The sequence below is a fragment of the Lynx canadensis genome, chromosome A3 (assembly GCF_007474595.2).
Source record: "Lynx canadensis isolate LIC74 chromosome A3, mLynCan4.pri.v2, whole genome shotgun sequence".
Lineage (NCBI taxonomy): Eukaryota > Metazoa > Chordata > Mammalia > Carnivora > Felidae > Lynx > Lynx canadensis.
The window spans coordinates 36,036,827-36,060,418 of NC_044305.1; the positions used below are offsets into that span (position 1 = coordinate 36,036,827).

Below are 23,592 nucleotides of genomic sequence, written 5' to 3' on the forward strand. Positions count from 1 at the left end.
CAATGCGTGGGAAGCGTTTCAGTGATGGGAATCAGCAGAGTGGAGGGGTGTAGGGCAGGTAGACCAGGAAAAGCAGACCCATGGAGAGTAAGCTTGAGTAGACCCCAGGGCAAGACTGAGGAGGGGGGAGGTGATAACAGGAGGTGTGGACAGGGCTGGTGTGGAGGAAAACCCTGAGAAGAAGCAGGAGAAGCTTCTTGTAGAACCTCGGTGATGGGAGAGGCCATGGAGAGGTATGCCACTGAGAAGAGATGAAGACAAACATAGCAAGCCAGTGAAGAAGACGAGGCCAGGGCAGGAAGTGGGACAGATGGTGCAGTGCACAAGACAGAAGGAAATACACACAGGGCATTGATGCCCTTGCTTAGGTGAGTATCAGTTTGAAACTCACATCCCGCTCCAGTGCCTCACTGGCATCTCCAGGACTCCCTCTCAGGGACTCCAAAGCACTGCACTGTCCAGTATTTTCAAGTCCCAAGTGTAAAGGCCTCCTATCATATGAACCTTCTACTAAAACCAGTGAAAGGAAGAGAGAAAGCTTCTATGAAGAAAAGAAGGCAGGACTGTTGCTGGCTTCCACTCCAGTCATGTGACCGAGAGCGGAGGGGCACCCTAAAAATGCTTGCCTTTGGAAGGTGGGAATGAGGAACAACATGAAGAAAAGTAGTTCTGTGGGATGGGTATCCAAGAAGCTGGGAGATTTGGGACAATGAAACATTAAGAGAGACTTTTGTGGAGCCTCAGGGGCTAGTGAGTTCTCAGCATTCAACAAAAGGAAAAACACACAAATCAAGAGAGAAAGGGGTTTTTGTGGAGTGATGGAGCAGTGTCTACTCCTCGGGGCAGTGGAGACTGGGTCCTCTCCTGTGTATGTCTGATCTAAAGCTTTTCTATAGGCCATTAGAGTGTCAGCCCATTCGTTTCCTACTCTTTACCTCTCCATTTCTGGTATTTCCTTGACATTTCCGTTTCTTTTGAGTTCTGCTATGTACTTAAGCATGTTTTTCTTTTACCCAGATTTTGTGTGTTTTTAGCAGGAGGGTCTCCTTTATCTTTGTCAGATTCCCAATTCTGCTTTTAGACATGTGCTCCTTTAAAAAAATTTTTTTAAATGTTTATTTTTGAGGGACAGAGAGAGAGAGAGCGTGAGTGCAAGAGCGCAAATGGGGGAGGGACAGTGAGAGAGACACAGAATTTGAAGCAGGCTCCAGGCTCTGAGCTGTTAGCACAGAGCCCAACATGGAGCTCAAACTCGCAAACCGTGAGACCATGACCTCAGCTGAAGTTGGACACTTAACCAACTGAGCTACCCAGGTGCCCTGTGGACATGTGCTCCTTTTACTGCAAGGCTATATATTTTTTTAAGTATGGTGCACTTTTTACTCCGTATGTAACAGGCTGGTAGTATGGCTTGAACCTGCAGACTGTATGTATATGTATCTATATCTATACCTATTTCTATAATCAGTTACATTTTCACCTTGGGCCAGTAGTCATGAAAGAACGAGGTTACCATCCCTACTTTAAATGCGATAGTGTGCTTACTTTTAAGGCTTAAGGAAGATGAGAGCTTTACAATCACCTATTAGATCATTTCTGTTTAGGTTGCTTTTTAATTTTTATCTACTTACAAAAATTATTCTAAAGATTATGGTTATAATTCACAACACAATAAAGAATGCTTTTGCATTTTTTTGTAAAATGTTATTTTCAAAGTTAGAAAATTAGAAAAGCAAACTTTAATTGTGACTTATGTTCTGAAACTTTGAAAGAAGGATGATATTAACATAAATATTTAAAAGAAAAAATGCATCAGCTTTAAGGTTCTTGAAGGTTTTCATCAAATTATGGTCTTCTTTTTTTAATTTAAGTCTTCAAAGAATTCTCTCTTTTGTTTTTAAACTTACTAGAAATTTCAGATGCATACAATAGATTATCCAATGAGTCCCCTCTTATCCATCACGCAGCATCGCATTTTTAACATATGGCCAAATGTTATTTCATTTATCCCCTGACTGGTTCTTCCTGCCCCCCACTCCCACATAATTTTAGGTAAATCCTGGATATCATATATTGTACACATGAGTGATTCAATATATTTGACTCTAAAAAATAAGGTGTTTTAAATTTTTTAAGATGTTTATTTCTGAGAGAGACAGAGACTGAGTGCGAGCGGGGAGGGGCAGAGAGGGAGACAGAATCTGAAGCAGGCTCCAGGCTCCTAGCTGTCAGCACAGAGCCCAGTGCAGGTGTCTAGCCCATGAACTGAGAGATCATGACCTGAGCTGAAGTCAGATGCTTAAACGAATGAGGCACCCAGGTGCCCCTAAGTTTTCTTTTTTTTTTTTTTTTAATGAGCAGAGTGCCATTAAGGTTTTTTTTTAATGTTTATTTATTTTGAGAAAGAGAAAGCGTGGATGTGCACAAGTGCACGAGTCGGGTTGGGGCAGAGAGCGAGGGAAAGAGAAAATCTCAAGCAGGCTCCACACTGTTAGTGCAGAGCCTGACTCAGGGCTCAATCCCACAAACCATGAGATCATGACCTGAGCCAAAATCAAGAGTTGGATGCTTAACCTACTGAGCCATCCAGGCGTCCCAAGGGAGAAAAAAAATTCTTGATGTCATCAGATATATAGTCCGTCTTCAGATTTCTCTATCTCTTCAATTCTATTATAGTTGGATTGTTCAAATGAGGGTCCAAACAAGGTTGGTCCACACATTCACTGCATTTGATTGATTATCTTTACAATAGGTGACTATCTCTTTGAACTTAGGGGAACGTCCCTCCTGTTTTTGTTTTTGTTTTTTTTTTTTCTTGTTGTTTACTTATCAGAGAAACTAGGTCAAGTGTCCTCTGGAATTTCCCACATTTTGGGTTTGGCTGGCTGCATCTGCATGGTGGCGTTAATATTCTTCCAGCCCCTGTATTTCCTGTAAACTGGTAGTCAGACCCACACTCTTGATGAGGTCAGATCCCTTGTATGTTGTTGTTTCTTATGCAAGAATACTTTGTGCTAGATAGGGTGTATTTCCTGTTGCCACTCATTGGGAAGCACATGTCTTGTTATATCTCTCTTAATTTCATGGTAAGAATGTGTATACGATGAAGGTGGAGGTTCTGTTTGATGATTTTTTTATATTAACCAGTATTTTTTATTTGTTCATTTGATACTTATATTATCAGTAAATACTGTGTAAGCAGAACAACATTAAAAAGTTCTCTTTACACATTCTTCTAAGTTTTTCCTTGTTTAGACAGTGAAGACAGGAATATCAAAGTAGTGTTTCGGAAATAATAAAACCTGAGTCATAGCAAACATCGTACATTTCTTGTTAATCTGAGTCTGTGTGTGATCTGATTAGCATCTTAATTACGATTATAAGTCATTGCATACCTATCACTTTAATTCTTACATATCAAATTGATGCACATTTTAGGTGAACTGTAGGGACTTGTGGAAGATAAAAAATGAAAAGTATGTGGTGATTTTATTTATTTACTTTTTTTCTGTGAAAAGGTAGATCATCTGGCAGTTAGAGGGAGAGAGAGAAAAGAAAACAAAGGAGGCATGAGACTTGTTCTTTGAAATCCTCCAGAGAGGCGATAATAATTGAGCTAATATGCATTGGCTTCTCATAAATTGCCTTGGTAGTTTGGGCCTTGAGTGCCTTAGAAATTAGCTTTCTCCCTATGCCTCTTCACTGTTGCTATAGTGCTCCTGCTAGAGGCCTCTTTGTTTGTGTTTAAGGAGCGAGGGTGATTTCTCTCTTATATTCACTTATAGGACTTGCATTTTGTGTTTATCTTCAAGAACTCTGTAATGTACCACCACCATTACTCTAGCAAGACTCTTGCTACTAATTCCATACCAGTAGATCAATAAAATAAGATTTAGAGCAGTGACTTCCAAACCTGAACTGTGCATCAGAATCCCTTGGAACTCTTTAAAAAGAATACAAGTGTCTGGCACTTTCCCAGATCTACATCAGATTCTTGGGTGCTAGGGATACAGGAATCTGTAGAGTTGAAAATGACCCCAGCCTTGGAGCTTCCGACTCCCCATGTGATTTAAATATGAGCAGTGGGCTCATGATTGAGCCTTGGAAAGACTCTAGACTAGTTGGTGGTTACTTAAACTTCATAGTGGTTTATTTAAGAACTGTGAGATAGCAGGATTGATGATAAACTTTGGGAATATTTACTGTTTTTGTACATGACTCAAGTGAACACATCAAAAATTGAAAAAAGACCTAGCACATTGTAAAATGGGATACAAATCCCAACTGAGGGGATTTGTTTGTTACAAATTTGAGGGGGATGTTTGTTACAAACAAATGCTGAATAGAAAATATAGAACAGAAGATAGTCTACATAAACATTGTAGGAGAAAGCAGTTCACTGCATGTCCTGAAGGACAGAGCCACAAATCTGTGATGTGCCTATTACAAAAGCTAATAAATTTGAAAACTTAGGTGAAATGGAAACAAATACTGTTCTCATTGCTAAATCACTAAAAGTGTTCCTTTTATAATCAAGGGTACCACAGCGATTCCTACTAGGAACAATATTCAACATTTACTGGAGATTCTAGCCCAAACTATAAGTCAGGAGAAAAAATACAGATGGGAAATTTGGAAATAAAGAATAAAAGTATCATGAAAAGTCTAAGGGAAATATAGTGACTAATTATTAGAATTAATAAGAGAGTTTAATAGATTTTTCAGTTGCAGGTCAGCATACAAAAGTCAATTGCAACAGCAGACAATTTGAAAATGTAATTTTTAGGAAGAAATATATGTGATGGCAACAATAAAAAATAGGAAGTACCTCATAATAAACTTAATAAAGTATGCAAGAATGTTACATAGAAAAATTCTAAACTTTACTGAAAGACGTTTTTTTAAGTCCTCAAAAATAATTGGGAGGTCTGCCATGTCAAATATATAGGAAGTCCCATTGGTCTCCAAATTGGTCTATAAATTCAGGGCCTTTCTAATCAAACTCTCAGTTTTTTCATGCAGCCTGACAAGCTAACATCAAAAGCTATAGGAAAGCATAAAGGACCAGGAGTAATTCTTGATGAGGACTAGAAACAGCTTCGAGGGTCAAGAAAGGAACTTGCCCTACTGGATATTAAGGTTTATTGTAAAGAAAGCTTAGGTAATTAATACAGTGCATATTGACTGATAAGTCAATGGAATAAAATAACTCTAAAAGAGAGGCCTAGGGGCGCCTGGGTGGCTCATTAGGTTAGATGTCTGACTTCAGATTGGGTCATGATCTCGTGGTTCGTGGGTTCAAGCCCAGTGTCGGGCTCTGTGCTGACATCTCGAAGCCTAAAGTCTGCTTCAGATTCTGTTGTCTCCCTCTCTCTCTGCCCCTCCCCTGCTCTGACTCTGTCTGTATCTCTCTCAAAAATAAATAAACATTAAAAAAGAGAGAGGCCTGTATATGGCAGAATCGGCTTTACAGATCAGTAGGAACTGTCTTCTAGTGAATATTAAATTGGAAAAGAGTGAAAGTGGATTCCTAAGTGGTAACATACACAAAGTTCATGTACATTGAGTTTTTTAAAGAAAAATCAGGTTATAAAGCAGCTTTTGTCATGTGATTCCATTTTTGTAAAAAGAAAGAGGAATATATGTGTGTTTATATGTCTTCAGAAAAGATCTGGAGGTCATCAAAAGTCAAGGTGACAAAAGTAACTGTTTCTGGGTGGTTGGATTATTGGTGATTTAACTTTATAAACCTTTTTATTTTTGTCTAGTTGGTTTTTTTTAAAAACACATTATATATACATTACTTGGAATTAGAATTTTTTTTTCATTTTGAGTTTTTTCATGTAGCTGTTCTTATTTGTCTATTCTTCTAGATTAATTTTAGAATTAATTTGGCAACTTTGAAATTGCTCCCTCCTCTTACCACGCACACACAAAAATGTTTTCATTGTGATTCTGATTGGAATTGTCTGGTACGTAATAGGCATTCAGTACATGTTTGTTAAATAAATAAATATGGGAACAATGCACATCTTTATAACAATTAGCCCTTCCAACCCAGAACTTGGTGTTTTACTCAAACCTTCCAAGTCCTTTTTTTAAAAAATGTAAGTTTTGTGATTTTTAAACTACAGACATTCATACGATTAATGATTTCTAAAATTGTATAATCTTTTCATTTTCCCCCACGTTGAGTCAAACCCTTAGCTGTGTATCTTTAATGTCAGGACTTAGAGGTGTCAGAATGATTTAAATGTAGATAAACATGTCCTGTCTAGTGAGGTTAAGGACCTGGGTTTATTTAGCTTAGAATAAATGACTAGATTGAAACTGACTACCTATCTCCAAGCATTTGGTAACAGCCAGCTTTCTTTCATCTCTGCTGAAAGCAGAACACAAGAAAATGAACTTCAACTGCAGTGTGAGGAATTTAGATTACAAATTGTCAACTGGTGGTGCAAAGCTGAAGCTGCCCTCAGAAAAACTGTACTTGGACTGCTATATTTTAGTTCATTGCTAATTTAAAATTTGGGAGATTTCATATAAAAATTTAGATATTTAGCTTTTCTGGAAAGGCCTAAAACCTGGTACCCTGGTGCCCTAATTTCCAGTGGCAGCTGATGCTGGAGTTCAATAGCTTCTGTCCCCTTTTAACCAGGCATGTGCTTTCTCTGGTTTCCAGAGTCCAAACCCAGCCTTTTTACTGTCTTGTCCTTTAAAGCATCAAAGTTTGCAATCTCAATTCAAATGGTAAAGGAAGAATTAAGTCACACATGCCTAGGTTTGGCATCTTCTCATTTGGCATTTGGTGGTGTTTTTAAAATATGATTTAAATATGATCCTGGCTAATAAGCAGGAAGTGAGCTAGAGGGCTGTTCAAAGATGTTTCTTGTCCTGTGATTCTGCAATCCTGTTTGAATAGTCCAGTGGTTCATCAACTCTTTTTCTCATTGCACATGGTCATAGAATCTCAGAGTTGGAATGGACCCCCTGCAAGAGAGGGAGGCCATAGAGGATATGCTTCATCTGGCGCTTCTGATCTTATACCAGGAAGTTTGAAAGTTGTTGCAAGAGCGGCCTGCTTGAACAGCCAACAGTTCAAACAACCAGCTCCCTCATTTAGAAATAAAAGATCTGTTTCTTGGGTCACCCGGGTGGCTCAGTTGAATAAACTTCCAACTCTTGATTTTGGTTCAGGTCATGATCTCACAGCTTGTGAGATCAAGCCCAATGTCGGGTTCCATGCTGACACCACAGAGCCTGCTTGGGATTCTCTCTTTTCCTCTCTCTCTTTGCTCCTCCCCCTCTTGCACTCTTTCTCTCTCTCAAAATAAATAAACAAAATCTCTGTTTCTTTTATGCATAGTTATTTAAAGGTGAGTGAAGGGTTTTGTAGGGAACTTTGAGATTTTCATAAGTGCCCAGTTCTATCATCCTCGTTATTATGCATCGTCTGGCAGAGTTATGATTGTGGGAGCCATCATTTTGAATATCATTTTGTCTGTGCTTGAACATTATCTAAACATGGTTTTCATACCTGATGTTAAGGGCATATTTTTATAAACAAAAAAAAAATAGGAAAGCAGTATGGGAAAGAAAGCTAAAGTGATAATTTTCAATTTGTTTTATTCTAATTTTTGTCTGCCTGAGCTTTCTCACTGAATGGTAACATTCTCTGATGGTCCCATAGATAGTAAAATTAATAGCACATGGGGCTAGTGGTATTTCATACAAAGCCAATGAAGTGACAGGTAGAAAATTGTTTTTCTAAGTAAATTTGGCCTCAAGTAATCATTTTGTTCGTAGGTTTTTGGTTGTTTTTTTTTTTTTTTTTCATGGAACTGACTAGTTTGCCCCATTTGTTTTGGCCTCAAATAGACATAGCTTTATTGTGACTCAGCGTCCAGTACTGTCCTTATTTAAGAACGTGAAATGTTATCTCAAGGGATCCTTTTGGAGTCTCTAAATATCTTGGGTAATAAGTGAAATTTTTAGCCCAGGACCAAATATTCCACTTACCCACCCAAATTGTTTCCCAGTTGTGGCCTTAAACTAGGATCCTGTGTGTGTGTGTTCTTAAACTTATGGTAAGACTTGTTTTTTGGTTCCCACAGAGCAACCCCTGTCCCCAACCCCACCCATCACCAACAATGGTGAAGATCACACTTAGGCCTATAACATGTTTCAAAGGGCCCCATAAGGGCTTTTCCAAAGTCTCCATTTCACACCCAACCTCCCTGTATATGTTCTAAGTGATGATATCACACTTGTGATTTCTCTACCCTTGGCCATCTTATAAGGACAGATGTGACTTACTGAATGGACAGTTTCAGAAGTAATGAGTTATAATTCATTTTTTCCTGAATGAAATAGCTTTAAAACACACATATTCTTCATTTTTTAAAATGGCTGTATATGTTCCTGGTCTAGTCTAGCATGGATGAAGACATTGTCAGTACTCAGTAGCTATCAGCCCCTTTCTTCCTACCCTCTTATTAAATCTCACCAGGTCTTCAGATGGAGAATGAGAGCTGACTCATGACCTCAGACTGGAAACAGTCACAAGTCTGAACTGGTACATAGTGTGGAGCTGCTTCCAGGTCAGCATACAGTCATCTGATTGTCACAAAGTGCCCTTTCTTAGAACAAGAATGAGACCACTACCCCACCTGCTTACCTTTGCTAAAAATTTAAGTGTTTATAAATTTAAGATCTCACTTCTTTGAAATTATCTTTAGGACTAAATCTTCAAGTCATTTGTGTTCCAGACTTTGAATTATAATTACAGTGTTAGTTTGAACCTGCTCTTTCCTGCAGAACTTAAAGGAAGCTGTCAAAACTAATAAAGGGCTGGCATTGTAAAAGAGCATGCAGGTTGAAAATTTGTATTTAGGCAACTGAGATCTTATTTTTTTTTAACTGCAAATTCTGAATGGAGGTCACTCTACAGGACAACTAGCCTGATCCCTTTAAAAGGTCATAATTAAGAATAAAAGGAAGGGAGACATTATTCTAGATTACAGGAATGTAAGAGACATAACCAAATGCAATGCATGATCTTTGGTTGGATTCTAATTCAAGAGGAGGTTCATTGATACACATTTTGGGGATAGTTTGGGAAATTTGAGTATGGACTGGTTATTTGACAGACCAATAATGTCATGCTCAGTTTTGATCATACTATCTTGGTGATATAGGAGGATGTCTTGTTATATGTGAGTCTGTGCTCACATATTTAGGAGTAAAGTGTCATGACATCTAATGTATTTTGAAATGGTTTGCCAAATATGTATTTGAAACATGACAGAATATTAACCATTATTGAGTTTAGATGGCGGGGTTTGGGGGGTCATGGCACTGTTTTTCTACTTTTCTGGATGTTTGACATTTTTCGTCATTGTCAGTGATGTTACTGATAATGAAGAGGTCATCTCAGGGAGAGAAGTATTATGGGACAAAATAGGTCTTACTACTTTGAGGTTGCCTTGTTTGGGACAAGGCTTGGCTGGAGGAGAGCCAGGCTGTGTTGGGTGGGGCCAGTTAGGAAGCAGTGCTTACCTGTCCTGCAGTCCTGATGGCTCAGCAGGCCACTCAGAGGCATTTTCCCAGGCTCCACGTGGTCTCAGAAGAGCTGTGGGAGAGGGCTTCTCATTGTGATGTGCTATACCACGGACTTGCCTTGACAGCATAGGGGAAGTTCACATCACTTTGGCTATGAGTCTCTTGGAAAACAAGCGAAGCTGGATAGTTTTACAGTAAAAACTCCATGTTGGATATTTGTTCTCAGTGTCTTGGGACTATGAAATAGAACAACCCAAATACACAAGCACTCCCTTAAAAACTATTACTCACTACAACACGGTACTACTTAAAACTAATCTACCGCCCTGCTAAGCCAGGGTGGAATTTGTTCAACCCGTATTTGATTTTTTTGTTGTTGTTTTCCGCTTTCTATTCATGAAGTCTCTGAATTTCTAATAAAGCCATTTTGGAGCGGTTTATTTAGACAGAATATGAAATAAAATAGTAGAACTCTGATTTGTCCTTAAAACATGGACTACCCTTTCTCTCATTAATATTACCGAGTCCCTACCCCTCCTCCTTTTCTTAGAGACTTAATTCTCTTTGATGAACTACCAGGTGAGTCAGAAGATGTTAATGTGGTAACAGATCATCATTTCGGGCCCCATCGGAGGTTGGGAGGTCTGTGCGAAGATAAAGCAGCAGCTCTTTACAAGGTTTGGAATGCCAGAAGCATAAACTGGAGACTTTGGGGCTGCTTGGAGGCCAGGGGAGAAGGTAGACTCTTGTTAGTACTGGATGTCAAATGACATTAAGCAGTGCAGAAATATAGATTATGTCTAGAAATACACACATCTGAAGACTCCTGGTAGAAAGATGATTCCACAACAGAATTTTCCTTCTAAGTCCCAGTCTCTTCCTGTGTCTAAAGACAGTCTTCTCAGATTTAGGAGGACCACAATAGCTGGCAAGAAAACAGACATACTTAAATGTGATTTACAAGTGCCTCAGAATCTCAGAATGCCATTGTCAGGTAGTTTTCGAGTGAAAAGATTCTCACTTTACGATTTCCATTTTGTCCCCCAACCCGAGTCTCCTACTGACTCCAGTTCTGTGCATTTAGAACACCAGTGTTAGCATGCTTGTGGTTTAGGCCCGGAGAAGGGAAAAGCAAAGGGCCTCCTGGATTCTTTGCCAAGTTGCTGTTTGATTGTAGAGAATAGTGGAACTTTGCTTTAGCTCTGAATAAGGACGAAATCTCAGTGGCCTGCTGAACTCTGTGAAGTTAATTACATTAAAGAGCAAAGATAAGAATGTAGTCTTTATCACTGCCTGCTATCTATGGATAAATGAAATACATCTCTGTAAGCATTTCGAGTCAGTATATTTCAGTGGCAGTGACTTTCTCTGTTTATATATCAAAATTAGTTTGCCATAAGAACTGAATCTTTTGTGTTTAATCTCTCTTCAAGTTCTCTTTAAACAATAAAGTTTCCTATGGCCAGGGGAATTTGGATTAAGCAGGTGAGAATCTTTTTTACATATTAAGTTTGCCATTTCTCTTGTCGATGCCATGGTGGGGGGTATTCATTGAAATCATAACAAGTCCCCAGTTTAGGAATGATTCTCTTTAGCATAATCCTATTCTGGGGGGTGGGATGGATAGGAGATACTCAGTTCTCCTAGTAATTTCAGTCATAAATCACTTAGAATTTTCTTATACTGCTCTCTTTTTCTTTTTTTTTCTTTTTTTTTTTTAATTTTTTTTACATTTATTTATTTTTGGTAGACAGAGAGAGACAGAGCACAAGTGGGGGAGGGGCAGAGAGAGAGGAAGACACAGAATCCGAAGCAGGCTCCAGGTTCTGAGCTGTCAGCTCAGAGCCCGATGCGGGGCTCGAACTCACAGATCACGAGATCATGACTTGAGCTGAAGTCAGACGCTTAACCAACTGAGCCACCCAGTCGCCCCATACTGCTCTCTTTTTCTGTAGGGAAACATGTCATATTGAGACTGTTGCTTAACTGACCAAGTAAGATTTCTTTATCACCCAAGGTATCTCCAGATACCATGCTTCCTGAATTGGAGCTGTAGTTTTCATAGTCGACTTCAGATTTAGCCCTTTCCTGATAACAACATTCTATTGCTGGATATTTTGTACAGGGAAAAGATTTTTGAAAATCCGAGTCTTAATCACCTAGAGCTGTAAGTGTTACCAGCAAAGGCAGAATGACTTACATACTGCATTTTATTGTTATTCACACCTTTGGAAGACTGACATTATAAATCATTACCTTCAAAATCACTGTAAAATTTTTCTGTCTGTATTCATAGATCCTTTCTTACAATCTCCACCAGCCCCCCCCACAGCAGTAGGACAGATAAATAGATGTGCAAATCACTTCTACTCTCTCACTGACCTGAGGAATAAAGGATTTGTTTTAAAGCACTCAGAATAATGCCCGTGGTGTACATATTTTGTTTGACGTTTTAAGCAGAAGAAAGGCACATGACCAAAATGCAATCTGTTTCAAGTGTTTTAGGAAAAAATATATTTCATCTCTGTAAATCTGGAGATTATGCTATCATAGACGTCACTCTTATTTCACAATCCCCATGACTAAAGCAGTTGTGCTGTCAAAGCTGTAGCTTGTGTAGACAAACATCAAATCTGCAGTCACTGATGTTCTGGATCTTCTACAGGGGTGTGAGAAGTCTACTGAATGTAAAAGTGGGAATTTCTTTGCATTTTTTTTAAATAAAAGTTATTTCAAAAACAATTATAACCATGGACTTTGAAAAATCTGAAGGTCCTGGAGATCACCTCTTATAACACCTGGCCCTTTCAATTTCATGGATATAATACTGTCTCTGAGGTTGTTTTACAACCTGGAGATGCTTACCCTCTTTGGTAGGACAGTTTTACTTAATGTTTTTAAGAAAGTCATCAACAGAGTAGTTTATACCTGGAGGTGGGTGGAAGGGAAGGAAGAGAGGAGGGAGGGAGGAAAGCAGAGAGAGAAGAAGGAACTGTGCTGGTACTTTTTGTGAAATTCTGTTGCTACCCTATAAGATGAATGGTAATGTCTCCATTTTCATATGGAATATACTCCTTTGTACCAGTCTCCTTTACTTGACTTTTTTTTTTGAGATTTTTTTTTTCTGATATCGCCTGTAGTTGTAGTTTATACATTTTAGGGACAGGGTAGTATTTCACCATGACTATGCCCCCTTCCCTTTAAATGTAAGTTTCAGGTGTACATCATTATAACTCGATATCTGTATACACTACGAAGTTTGTTTAACATCTGTCACTGTCTAGTTAACCCTCTTGACCCATTTCACTCCCCCACTCCGCCCCATAACCACTACTCTTGTTGTTTTGTTTGTTCATTTGTTTGGTTTTTCAGACTCCATGTATGAGTGAAATAATACAGTATTTGTCTTTCTCTGCCTTACTTCATTTAGCCTAATATCTTCAAAGTCCACCTGTGTTGTCGTAAATGGCAAGATTTCATTATTTTTTATGTTTGAGTAGTCCATTGTATAAATGTACCACATCCTCTTTATCCATCCATCCGTCAATAAGCACGTAGACTGTTTCCATATCTTGGCTATTGTAAGTAATGCTGCAGTAAACATAGTGGTGCATGTATCTTTTTGAATTAGTGTTTTCATATTCTTTGGATAAATATTTCAGAGTGGAATTGAGGGGTCATACAGTAGTTCTGTTCTTAATTTTTTGAGGCCACTATAATTTCCATAGTGGCTACACCAGTTTACATTCTCACCAACAGTGCACAAAGTTTCCATTTTCTCCATATCCTCACTAACATTTGTAATTTCTTGTTTTTGTTCGTTTGTTTTTTAGTAGCCATTCTAACAGATGTGAGGTGTTTTCTTATTGTGGTTTTAATATGCATTTTCCTGATAATTGGTGTTGAGCACCTTTGCATGTGCCTGTTGGTCATCTGTATATCTTCTTTGGAGAAATGTTGATTCAAATCTTCTGCCCATTTTTAAATCAGGTTGGTTGATTTGTTGTTGTCAAGTTGTATGAATTCTTTATGTATTTTGGATATTAACTCCTTATCAGATATATAGTTTGCAAAAATCTGCTTCCATTTAGTGGGTTGCCTGTTCATTTTGTTGATGGTTCCTTTGTTGGGTAGAAGGTTTTAAGCTTGATGTAGCCCTATTTGTGTACTTTCACTTTTGTTTCCCTTGTCTTTGTAGTCAGATCCACAAGGATGTTGCTAAGACTGATGTCAAGGAGTTTATATTTTCTTCAAGGCATTTTATGGTTTCAGGTCTTAACATTCAAGTCTTTAATGCATTTTGAGTTAATTTTTGTGCATGGTATAAAATAGTGGTCTAGTTTTATTCTTTCGCATGTGGCTGTCCGATTTTTCCAACATCATTACTGAAGAGACCATCCTTTCTCTATTGTATGTCCTTGGCTTGTTTGTCATAGACTAACTGTCCATATATGTGTGGGTTATTTCTGGGCTCTCTATTCTGTTTCATTGGTCTGTGTGTCTGTTTTTGTACTGATACCATAATGTTTTGATTTACTACAGCTTTGTAGTATAGTTTGAAATCAGAAAGTGTGATACCTCCAGCTTTTTTCTTCTTTCTCGAGATTACTTTGGCTATTTGGCATCTTTTTTGGTTCCATACAAATTTTAGAATTGTTTATTCTAGTTCTGTGAAGTATGCCACTGGAATTTTGATAGGTGTTGCCATTAATCTGTAGATTATGTTGGGTAGTATAGACATTTTCACCGTATTAATTCCAATCCATGAACACAGAATATTTTTCCATTTATTTGTATCTTCTTCAATTTCTTTTGTCAGTGTCTTATAGTTATCAGTGTTCAAGTCTTTCATCTCCTTAGTTAAATTTATTACTAAGTATTTTACTCTTTTTCTGATGCAGTTGTAAATGGGATTGTTTTCTAAATTTCTTTTTCTAATGTTTTGTTAGTTATGTATAGAAATACCACAGATTTTTGTATATTGATTTTGTGTCCTGCAACTTGAATGAATTCATTGGTTCTAACAGGTTTTTTTGGTGAATTCTTTAGAGTTTTCTATATATAGTATCATGTCATCTACAAATAGAGACAGTTTTACCTCTTTTCTGATTTGGATGCCTTTTATTTATTTTTCTTCCCTAATTGCTATGGCTAGACTTCTGAGACTATGTTGAATAAAAGTAGTGAGGGTGGGCATCTTTGTCTTCGTTCTGATGTTAGAGCTTTCAACTTTTCACCATTAAGTGTGATGTTAGCTATAGGATTGTCATATGTGGTTTTGATTACACTGAGGTATATTTCCTCCATACCCACTTATTGAGAGTTTTTATCCTAGATAGGTGTTGCATTTTGTCAGATATTCTTTTTCCCCACATCTATTGAGATGATTGTGTGATGTTATCTTTAATTTTGTTAATGTGATGTTCAGTGTTGATTGATTTGCAGATGTTGGACCATCCTGGCATCACTGGAATAAATCTCACTTGCTCATGGTGTATGATTCTTTTAATGTATTGTTGGATTTGTTTTGCTAATATTTGTTGTGGATTTGGGGATCTATGTTCATCAAGGATATTGAGGGTTTTGTTAGGGAGAGAATGTGCATGCCTTAGGGGAGAGGGGCAGAGGGAGAGAGAGAGAGAATCCCAAGCAGGATCTTTGCTTACTGCAGAACCCAATGCGGGGCTCCATCCCACAACCCTGGGATCTTGACCTGAACCAAAATCAAGAGTTGGATGCTCAACTGACTGAGCCACCTTTGGCGCCCCAAGGATATTGCTTTTAATTTTCTTTTTTTGTGGAGCCCTTGCTCTGGTTTTGGTATCAGGGTAATGCTCACCTTGTAAAATATGTTTGGAAGCTTTCCCTCCTTCAGTTTTTGGAAGAGTTGAAAAGGATAGGTGTTAAATTTTCTTTGAATGTTTAGTAGAATTCTCCAGTGAAGCCATCTGGTCCTGGACTTTTGTTGTTGGGAGGTTTTTCAGTACGCTTTCAATCTCCTTACTAGTAATTGGTGTATTTAGATTTTCTATTTCTTCATTATGTAATCTTGGGAGATTGTAGGTTTCTAGGAATTTATTCATTTCTTCAAGGTTGTACAGTTTTTTGGCATATAATTTTTCATAGCAGTTTCTTACAACCCTTTGTATTTCTGCGGTATTGGTTGTAACATCTCTGATTTTATTTGAGTTCTCTTCTGTCTTTTTTCTTGGCAAGTCTAGCTGAGATTTTTCGGTATCATTTATCTTTTCAAAGAACTAGCTCTTTCTTCATTGATTTTTTTTCTATTGTCTTTTTAGTGTCTATTTCTCTTCTAGTCATCATTATTTCCTTTCTTCTGTAAATTTAGGGTCTTGCTTGTTCTTCTTTCCTAATTCTTTAGTTGCAGAGCTAGATTGTTTATTTGAGTTGTTTGTTTATTTCTTGAGGTATGAATTTCCCTCATGGAACTGCGTTTGCTGCATCCTATGTATTTTGGTATGTCCTGTTTTTATTTTCACTGGTTGTAGATTATTTTTTAATTTCCCCTTTGGTTCCTTCAATGACCCATTGGTTGTTTAATCTTTATATTTTTATATTTTTTCTTATTTCTTCTAATGAATTTCTAGTTTTATACCATTGTGGTTGGAAGAGATGCTTGATATGATTTCAGTTTTCTTGAAATTATTGAGATTTGTTTTGTGGCCCAACTTGTGATCTGTCCTGGAGTATGTTCCATGATCGCTTGAGAAGAATGTGTATTCTTTTGGATAGAGTGTATATATCTATTAAGTCTGTCTGGTCTAACGTGTTACTTAAAGCTGATGTTTCTGTTTTAATTTTTTGTTGATGCTGTCTGGATGATCTATCCATTGATGAAAGTGGGGTATTAAAGTCTCCTGGTATTACTGTATTGGTTTCAATTTCTCCCTTTAGGTCTGTTAGTGTTTGCTTTGTATGGTGCATATATATTTATAAATGTTACATTTTCTTGTTGGATTGACATCTTTATGTAATGCCTTCTTTTGTTTTTTATTACAGTCTTTGTTTTAAAGTTTATGTTGTTTTATCTGAGTATACCTACTCCAGCATTCTTTTCATTTCCATTTGCCTGGAATACCTTTTTCCATCCCTCACTTTTAGTCTGTGTTCTTACTTCTGAAGTGAATATCTTGTAGGCGCATATAGATGGGTCTTGTTGTTTTTTGATTGTTTGTTTGTTATCCATTTAGCACTCTGTGTCTTTTGACTGGTGATTTTAGACCATTTACATTTAAAGTAATTATTGATAAGTATATGCTTATTGCCATTTTGTTAATTATTTTCTGGTTGTTTTTGTAGTTCCTCTCTATTCCTTTCTTCTCTTTCTCTCTTCTTTTTTGGTTTGATGGCTTTCTTTAGTGTTATCTTTAGATTCTTTTCTCATTTTCTTTTTGTATTTATTATGTATTTTTTCCTCATGGTTACCACAAGGTTCACATAAAATTTCATATGTAAATAGCAGTCTGTTTTAAGTTGATAGCAACTTAATTTTAAATACGTTCCAAAACTTTACCGTATTACTCCTTTCCCATGCTTTATATATTTGATGACACATTTTACATCTTTACATTTTCTGCTGCCTGTAACTAATTATTGTAATTTGAGGGAAATTTACTACCTTTGTCTTTTAACCTTCATGCTTGCTTTGTAAGTGCTTGCTCCACTACCTGTGTTATATATTTTACTTTTCCAGTGAGATTTTTACTTTAATATATGTTTTTTGTTGTTGTTATAATTTATTGTGCCATTTCTCTTGGGCTTAAAGAAGGCCTGTTAGCATTTCTTGTATGGCCGGATTAGGGGTGATGAATTCTTTTAGCTTTTGCTTTTCTGGAAAGCTCTTAATCTCTCATTCAGTTTGGAATGATAATCTTGCTGGGTAGAGAATTCTTGGTTGAATTCATTGTAACAGATAAAGTAACTGAGCCACTTAAGGCACTGGAGACAATCCCAACAAGGTGCTCTGGCCAGTCCTCCTAGAATGGCTCATAGTGTAATATTTACCCCTTTCTCTCATGTGAATCCCTCTATTGATTCTTTTTAATCTTTCATTTGTTAAATAATTATTGAACACATACTACATGGTAGGCACTAGGGAGGGCTGTGGGATTTAGTGGCAAACAAACTTGTAATCTAATCATACCCTCTTTTACCTTATAGGTTATGGCTTTCAAATCACAGCCTATTTTCTGAAGAGAGGGATACGCCTCCACTGTTTCAGAAGTTCACAGAATACTGGTAAGAAGCTGATATCTTGGGTTGTCAAGCATTTTGCACTATTAGCTTGTCCTAGAGAAGGAATGAAAATTAAGGAATGAATATTACAACTTTCTTCATTGCCTTTGTAAAATTGAAATACTGATTGAGAGTATTTCTAAACATTTGTGATTTTTTTTTTTCAATTTTCACTGTTTTACTGCCTGTCTGAGAACTGTGAGCTGGGCCACATCAGGCTTTACTTTCCTGCTGCATCTCAGCACTTTCACTGAGCTTCCAGAATGATTTGACAGGCAGTTACACCATGAATCACTTCATCTTTATGCACACCAAGTCCCTGGGATACAGAGCAAGTGTGTACACGAGAAAATGCTTTCCCAGCCCAGAGCTGTCAGAGCCTTTCTTAGGTGTGTGACAAGGCCAGCTTCCCCCCTCCTTTCCCCAAGTCAAGATGTCTGCTGAGGAAATGATGTCAAACATGTCCAGCCAACAACAATAAAGTCAGATGCTAATGACAGTTCTCCAAACTGATCTGAACATTGGAAAGAAACTCTAACTGAACTTCCTTGGATGACTTTAATATATAAGATATGAAACAAGGACTTTGAAAATAAACTGTATGGAGGTTTGCTCTTGGAATCTTCACAATTATCTACACTTTTTAAACTTTAAGTGTCACTCAAATATATTACTCTCTTACTGGGGCTTTCCACTTTGTTCAATTCTCTTAGTAAAATAAGCCACTTAACCTGGTATCTGTCTGTTAAAATGAAGGCTATCTGTATGGTAAAGATTGCTATTGCCTAAATCTTTATTTAAATATTAAAATGATAAAAGTTTCAGTTATGACTTAAGCAAAGAAGAAGTGTACAGAGGTTGCTTTCTGTTTATATAATACCTGGCTCCAAAATGTTCAAAATTCATCATTCTAGTATTGTTACTTTTCAGAGGAAGAAATGGAAGGACAAAACAGAGAAATTATTGAATAGAACTGATCATTTTTATTTTAAAAAAAAATTTTTTTTTAAACATTTATTATCGAGAGACAGAGAGAGACAGAGCATGAGCGTGGGAGGGGCAGAGAGAGGAGGAGACACAGAATCCAAAGCAGGCTCCAGGCTCTGAGCTGTCAGCACAGAGCCCGACACAGGGCTCGAACTCACAAATCGCGAGATCATGACCTGAGCTGAAGTCGGATGCTTAACCGACTGAGCCACCCAGGCACCCCGAACTGATCATTTTTAATTTAAATTCTGATCAGCTAGTATTTCAATGTCATGATTTTTGGCTGGCGGGGCTTAGTTCCCCCTTCCAGAAAGTGGGAAGCAGACTACTTATCACTTACTTCAATAAGAAATTTTAAGAATTAATGAATAAATATTAATGACTTTATTATTATTATTTTTTGTTTGTTTTTAAGTCTATCCCTAGTCTCTTACAAGATAGAACATCTAAGAGGGGTCGAAGTTTGAACACACTCAGGCCCTCTGAAATGGAGATTTCTACATGAGGAGGACTAGTGGGAGTGAGACCAGAAGGACAGGTTAGACCCCACTCATGGAGGGCTTTGAAGTTTGCCCATCATGTGATGGGTACTGAGGATCCACAATGGGGTTTTGAGCAGGATAAGTGGAAATATTTTTTTAGAACTGTTAACCTGCTTGCACTGAGTAGGATGAATTAGAATAGGGAAGAGTGATCACCAAGGAGACAGCAGTGGTCCAGGGGAGAGGTAAGGAGATGGCTATTACTAAAACATCACCTCATTAGGCCTTTGGTGTAATTTAACCTAGCCAGGTGGTGTGGTGTTAACTGTGTTTAAGTTGAGTGTATATGTAACCACTACCTTCATGCTTAGCTTCTATCAGTCAGTCCCTCACGTTGTCATTCATTGTTGGAAATGAGCAAAGTATGTGAAAAGCTTCACTTATTTGATTCATAATATCCCTCTTTAAAAATGTTGGTCATATCTAAGAGGGAAGTTTTCTCTTTTAGAAAAATGTCTTTGTGTTATAAATATGATATATAAGTATTATGAAAAATATGAAAGCAATACAACCAAGTATAAAATAAAGGAGAAGATCCTTACCTCCCACCCAGAATATATACTATTAGCATCAGCTAAACACCACTCCAGACATAGGTGGAGGCTACATACATAAGTGAATTCATGAATGGATGGACAGACAGATGAGAGGAGGAGAGATACAGATGCCATTTACCATCTTATATTCTTATTTCATTGAATGTTGGGGTGTCCAGCTCTGAGATTCCTGCAGCCCTCCCCCCAACCCAGCACTTCTTGCTTTAAGAAGTTGTAATAATAGGGGCACCCGGGTGACTCAATCAGTTGGGTGACCGACTTCGGCTCAGGTCATGATCTCACAATTTGTGAGTTCTGCCCTGCGTAGGGCTCTGTGCTGACAGCTCAGAGCCTGGAGCCTGCTTCAGATTCCGTGACTCCCTCTCCTCCTTGCACTCTGTCTCTCTCTCTCTCTCAAAAACAAATAAATGTTAGAAAAAAATAAAAGAAGTTGTAATAATAGAGTAATGTGACTGAGGTGTAATTATATCATCTTTGCTCTTGCATATTTTACTATTTCCTTATTATTATTCATATTAATGACACTTCTCCTTTCATTGCCTGATTCAGATTGGGCATTTGCCCTCCAGTGTAGCAGACCCATCTAAGACCAGTTGACTAAAGAGATGATAAGTAAACTAATTAGTGAGAACATTGATGAGTCACGTTTTCAGATTTTATCCCATAGTCTTCCTCTTTCTGTATAATTCTGCACACTCGTTAGGAAACGTTGATCCTATTTCCCAAATGTGAGTTCTGGTCAGAAAACAGCAAACTGTCACAGAGGGAAGGCTGCAAGGGCCCTTCCCTGCCTGGGGGTTTCATGGGATATAATCTAATGGTCCAGGGGATCAGGCGGACCTATCTGCAACCTCCTGACTGCTCCTTAGAGCTCTGTGCTTGCCCTGTCCTCCTGATGGCAAATACTGAAAGGAGACGAGGAGAGGAGACATGTGTCTTATGTATATACGTATTTTAGCTGTAACTTAAAAATCTGAGAACAAGCATTTCTGTGTTCAGAGATTTTTGATGCCTTTAGTAACTTGATTTTGTTCATTTTGTGCAGAGCTCCGTGTATTTCCTGACAGATTTGTGGTCTGTGTAAGTCAACTTTCATTCAGTCATGATCTTATGGCAAGTCAGAATGAAGAATTGGTATGTACAAAAAAATTCTATAAATAAATTTGCTTAAAACTTACTGTAAAAATAGAAAAAAATATTGTCTTCTGTTATCCTTGGGCCATTCATTGAGCACCCAATGAATGTTTTAAGGGACCAAAAATGTCCTACCTCTTTTGCATGATAATATTAACTGATGTGTTCTGTTTATTTTGTTTTGTTTTTTTGTTTTTTTCTTCCTGAAGTCCCCTTGAAAATTCAGTTTATCAGCCGTATCTTTTAATATCATTTTTTTTGGTATCAGTTTTAATGAGAAAGGAACATATCGCAAAATCTGGGATGGTGCTTATGATAATGTTCAAATGAGATAAAGCAAGGTCTTTAAATGAAATGAAGGAAAATCCACATGTTTCCACTGGAAGCTTTCTTTGGGGTCAGCGGCTTTGAATTTTATTCCATGGTGAATCACTGACATTTTCATGAGAATCATACTTTTCCCCAGTGTGTTGTTTCTTTGCCGATAGGGTTTGTTTTCTCTCTCCTTTCTCAGGCTAAGTCTCAAGCTCCATCAGGTCCTGCCTGTTTCTTTGTGTTTCATTGGAGTTCTCTCTTCAGATAAATAGATACAGAAAACTACCCCTTCATGTTGTAACTTATAGCTGTGCCTTGTAAACTTAACATATGCCTTTGAGAGAGTCTCCTTGGAGGGTGTGTGTGTGTGTGTGTGTGTGTGTGTGTGTGTGTGTGTGTGTCATTGCAGCCACAGTCCATTCTCTCTGAACTTACCTCGGTGCAAACTTTTTTTTTCATATTTTTGGATATGTCACTTGAACTTTAACAAAGAAGAAAAAAACTAGGAGACATGAAAGCTGGACATGAAGTGTGACAGGATTATGATGCTTCTAAAATAATTTATGGGAATATTAGATTACCCCTTATGTTTATTATTTTTTAATCCATATGAAATGTGACATTTGGCCCACATGGTCTAAAACCAGATTCTTACCTCATCTGAAATAAACGGATGGAGACTAGAAGGGTGAATTAGAGACCTAGGAAAAGTAAAGAGCAGAAATGCTTTTATTTGGAGATGAGCCTTTTGGAAAAACCAGTGGGACCCTTATTTCTTCATCTGTCAATTAAATGACATAAATGAAGCAAATTTGTTGAAGAGTATTAAAAGTGTATTCTTTGAGATTTTTCCAGGATGTTAGAGTTATCTCAGTAAGTTAATAAATACAAAAATAGTAATGCTGTTGGCAAATTAATATAATATAACTTAAGTGATTCTCAGAGCAGTGAAGAAATTGATCTTTGGTTTAAGAAAACAACAATTAACTGTACCAGGAAGTGTTATTGCTTCAGATGGAAAAAAGAAGAAATTAGATCTTATATGATATGTAATATTAATACATAATATCTTAAATTATTAAGGGTGAATTAAAACATCTCAATACAAATGAAATGTTATCCTCCTTTGGGGCACTGGTATTTATACAGATCCTGATATTGCTATAGCTGCTGTCAAATAAATCCTATAATCTGGAGGACTTCCTAAAAGTTAAGCATTTTCATTCTGAAAAGTTGACTAGTCTAGTCTGAGCCTTTTACACAAGCCAGTTCAATTTTCTTCTCTTCAGAATGTTCTGACGTTTAGTGATAACACTATCAGAGTTAACCAAAACGGCTTATAAAGAAAAGTACATTTATATCATGAGGATCGTTCATTGTTTTCAGTGACTCTCTTTAGATGTGGTCAGTCTCTGTCTCTTCAGCTGCTCTTTTCCCCACCTCTGTGCCTTCACATACATGCTGTCCCAGCCACACACGTGGGAGTCTGCTAACGCTCAGCAGCACTACACAGCTCCCTCCCTGGACATAGGCTCTGTGCATCCCTTCGGGCTGGCCAGCTCATCTGTGCACCTTCCCTCCTAACAGGCCTCTCATCCACCACTTCCTCAAGCTTGTCGCCCCCAGAAACAGTAAAATATCCAGGCCTGGAGAAGGACCCTCCTGCACACTGCCCATCGAGCTGACAACTTGGTCCCTCTACCACATGTGCCTTGGAGCTTTAGCCTCATTCATGTTTGATCTCTGAGGAGCCCACCTGTCTCAGCCATTTGAGGGTCAATAAACCATCCTTCCTTCCCAGAATTGCCTTCTGTCTGAGAGAAGGCGTGCATAGTCCTTGATATATACTTCAAATGCCCAAAGCCAGTGATATCTGGCTCCTCTGTGAATATTCCTTGAACTTCCAGAAAGCTTTGGATTCTTTATCAGTTTACACTGATATTCGCCAAAGGGCAGGATCCGTCTCATTTCTCTTGGTAATTATTCTCCAGGACTATTTGACTGGGAAGGCCTGGGAAATTGGCTTCCTAAATACTGTATTGGAGATACGTTTTTGTCAAGAAACAGCAGTTATTTTCCTCTAACTGTTCACTGAACTTAGTTCTCTATGGCCCCAGAAGTGATGGGGGAGTGAGCCAGTACCCGAGCAACAGCCTGGGAACCTTGCTTGTGCCGTGAGTAGTAGATTCCTTTTCTTTCATCTTTCCCCCCCCCCCCCGTTTTGGTTCCTCAGTGTCTGA

At 37.9% G+C, this 23,592-nt stretch overlaps 1 protein-coding gene across 1 annotated transcript in view; it reads left to right on the top strand.

Moving 5' to 3' along the window:
* The window catches only part of LOC115510350 (SLX4 interacting protein), a 176,702-nt gene that overhangs the window by 135,111 nt on the left and 17,999 nt on the right, over positions 1-23,592 (top strand). The window contains exons 5-6 of the mRNA XM_030310100.2: positions 17,743-17,820; positions 20,949-21,037. Of these exons, the coding sequence (XP_030165960.1) occupies positions 17,743-17,820; positions 20,949-21,037 (167 nt within the window). The remainder of the gene's footprint in view (positions 1-17,742; positions 17,821-20,948; positions 21,038-23,592) is intronic.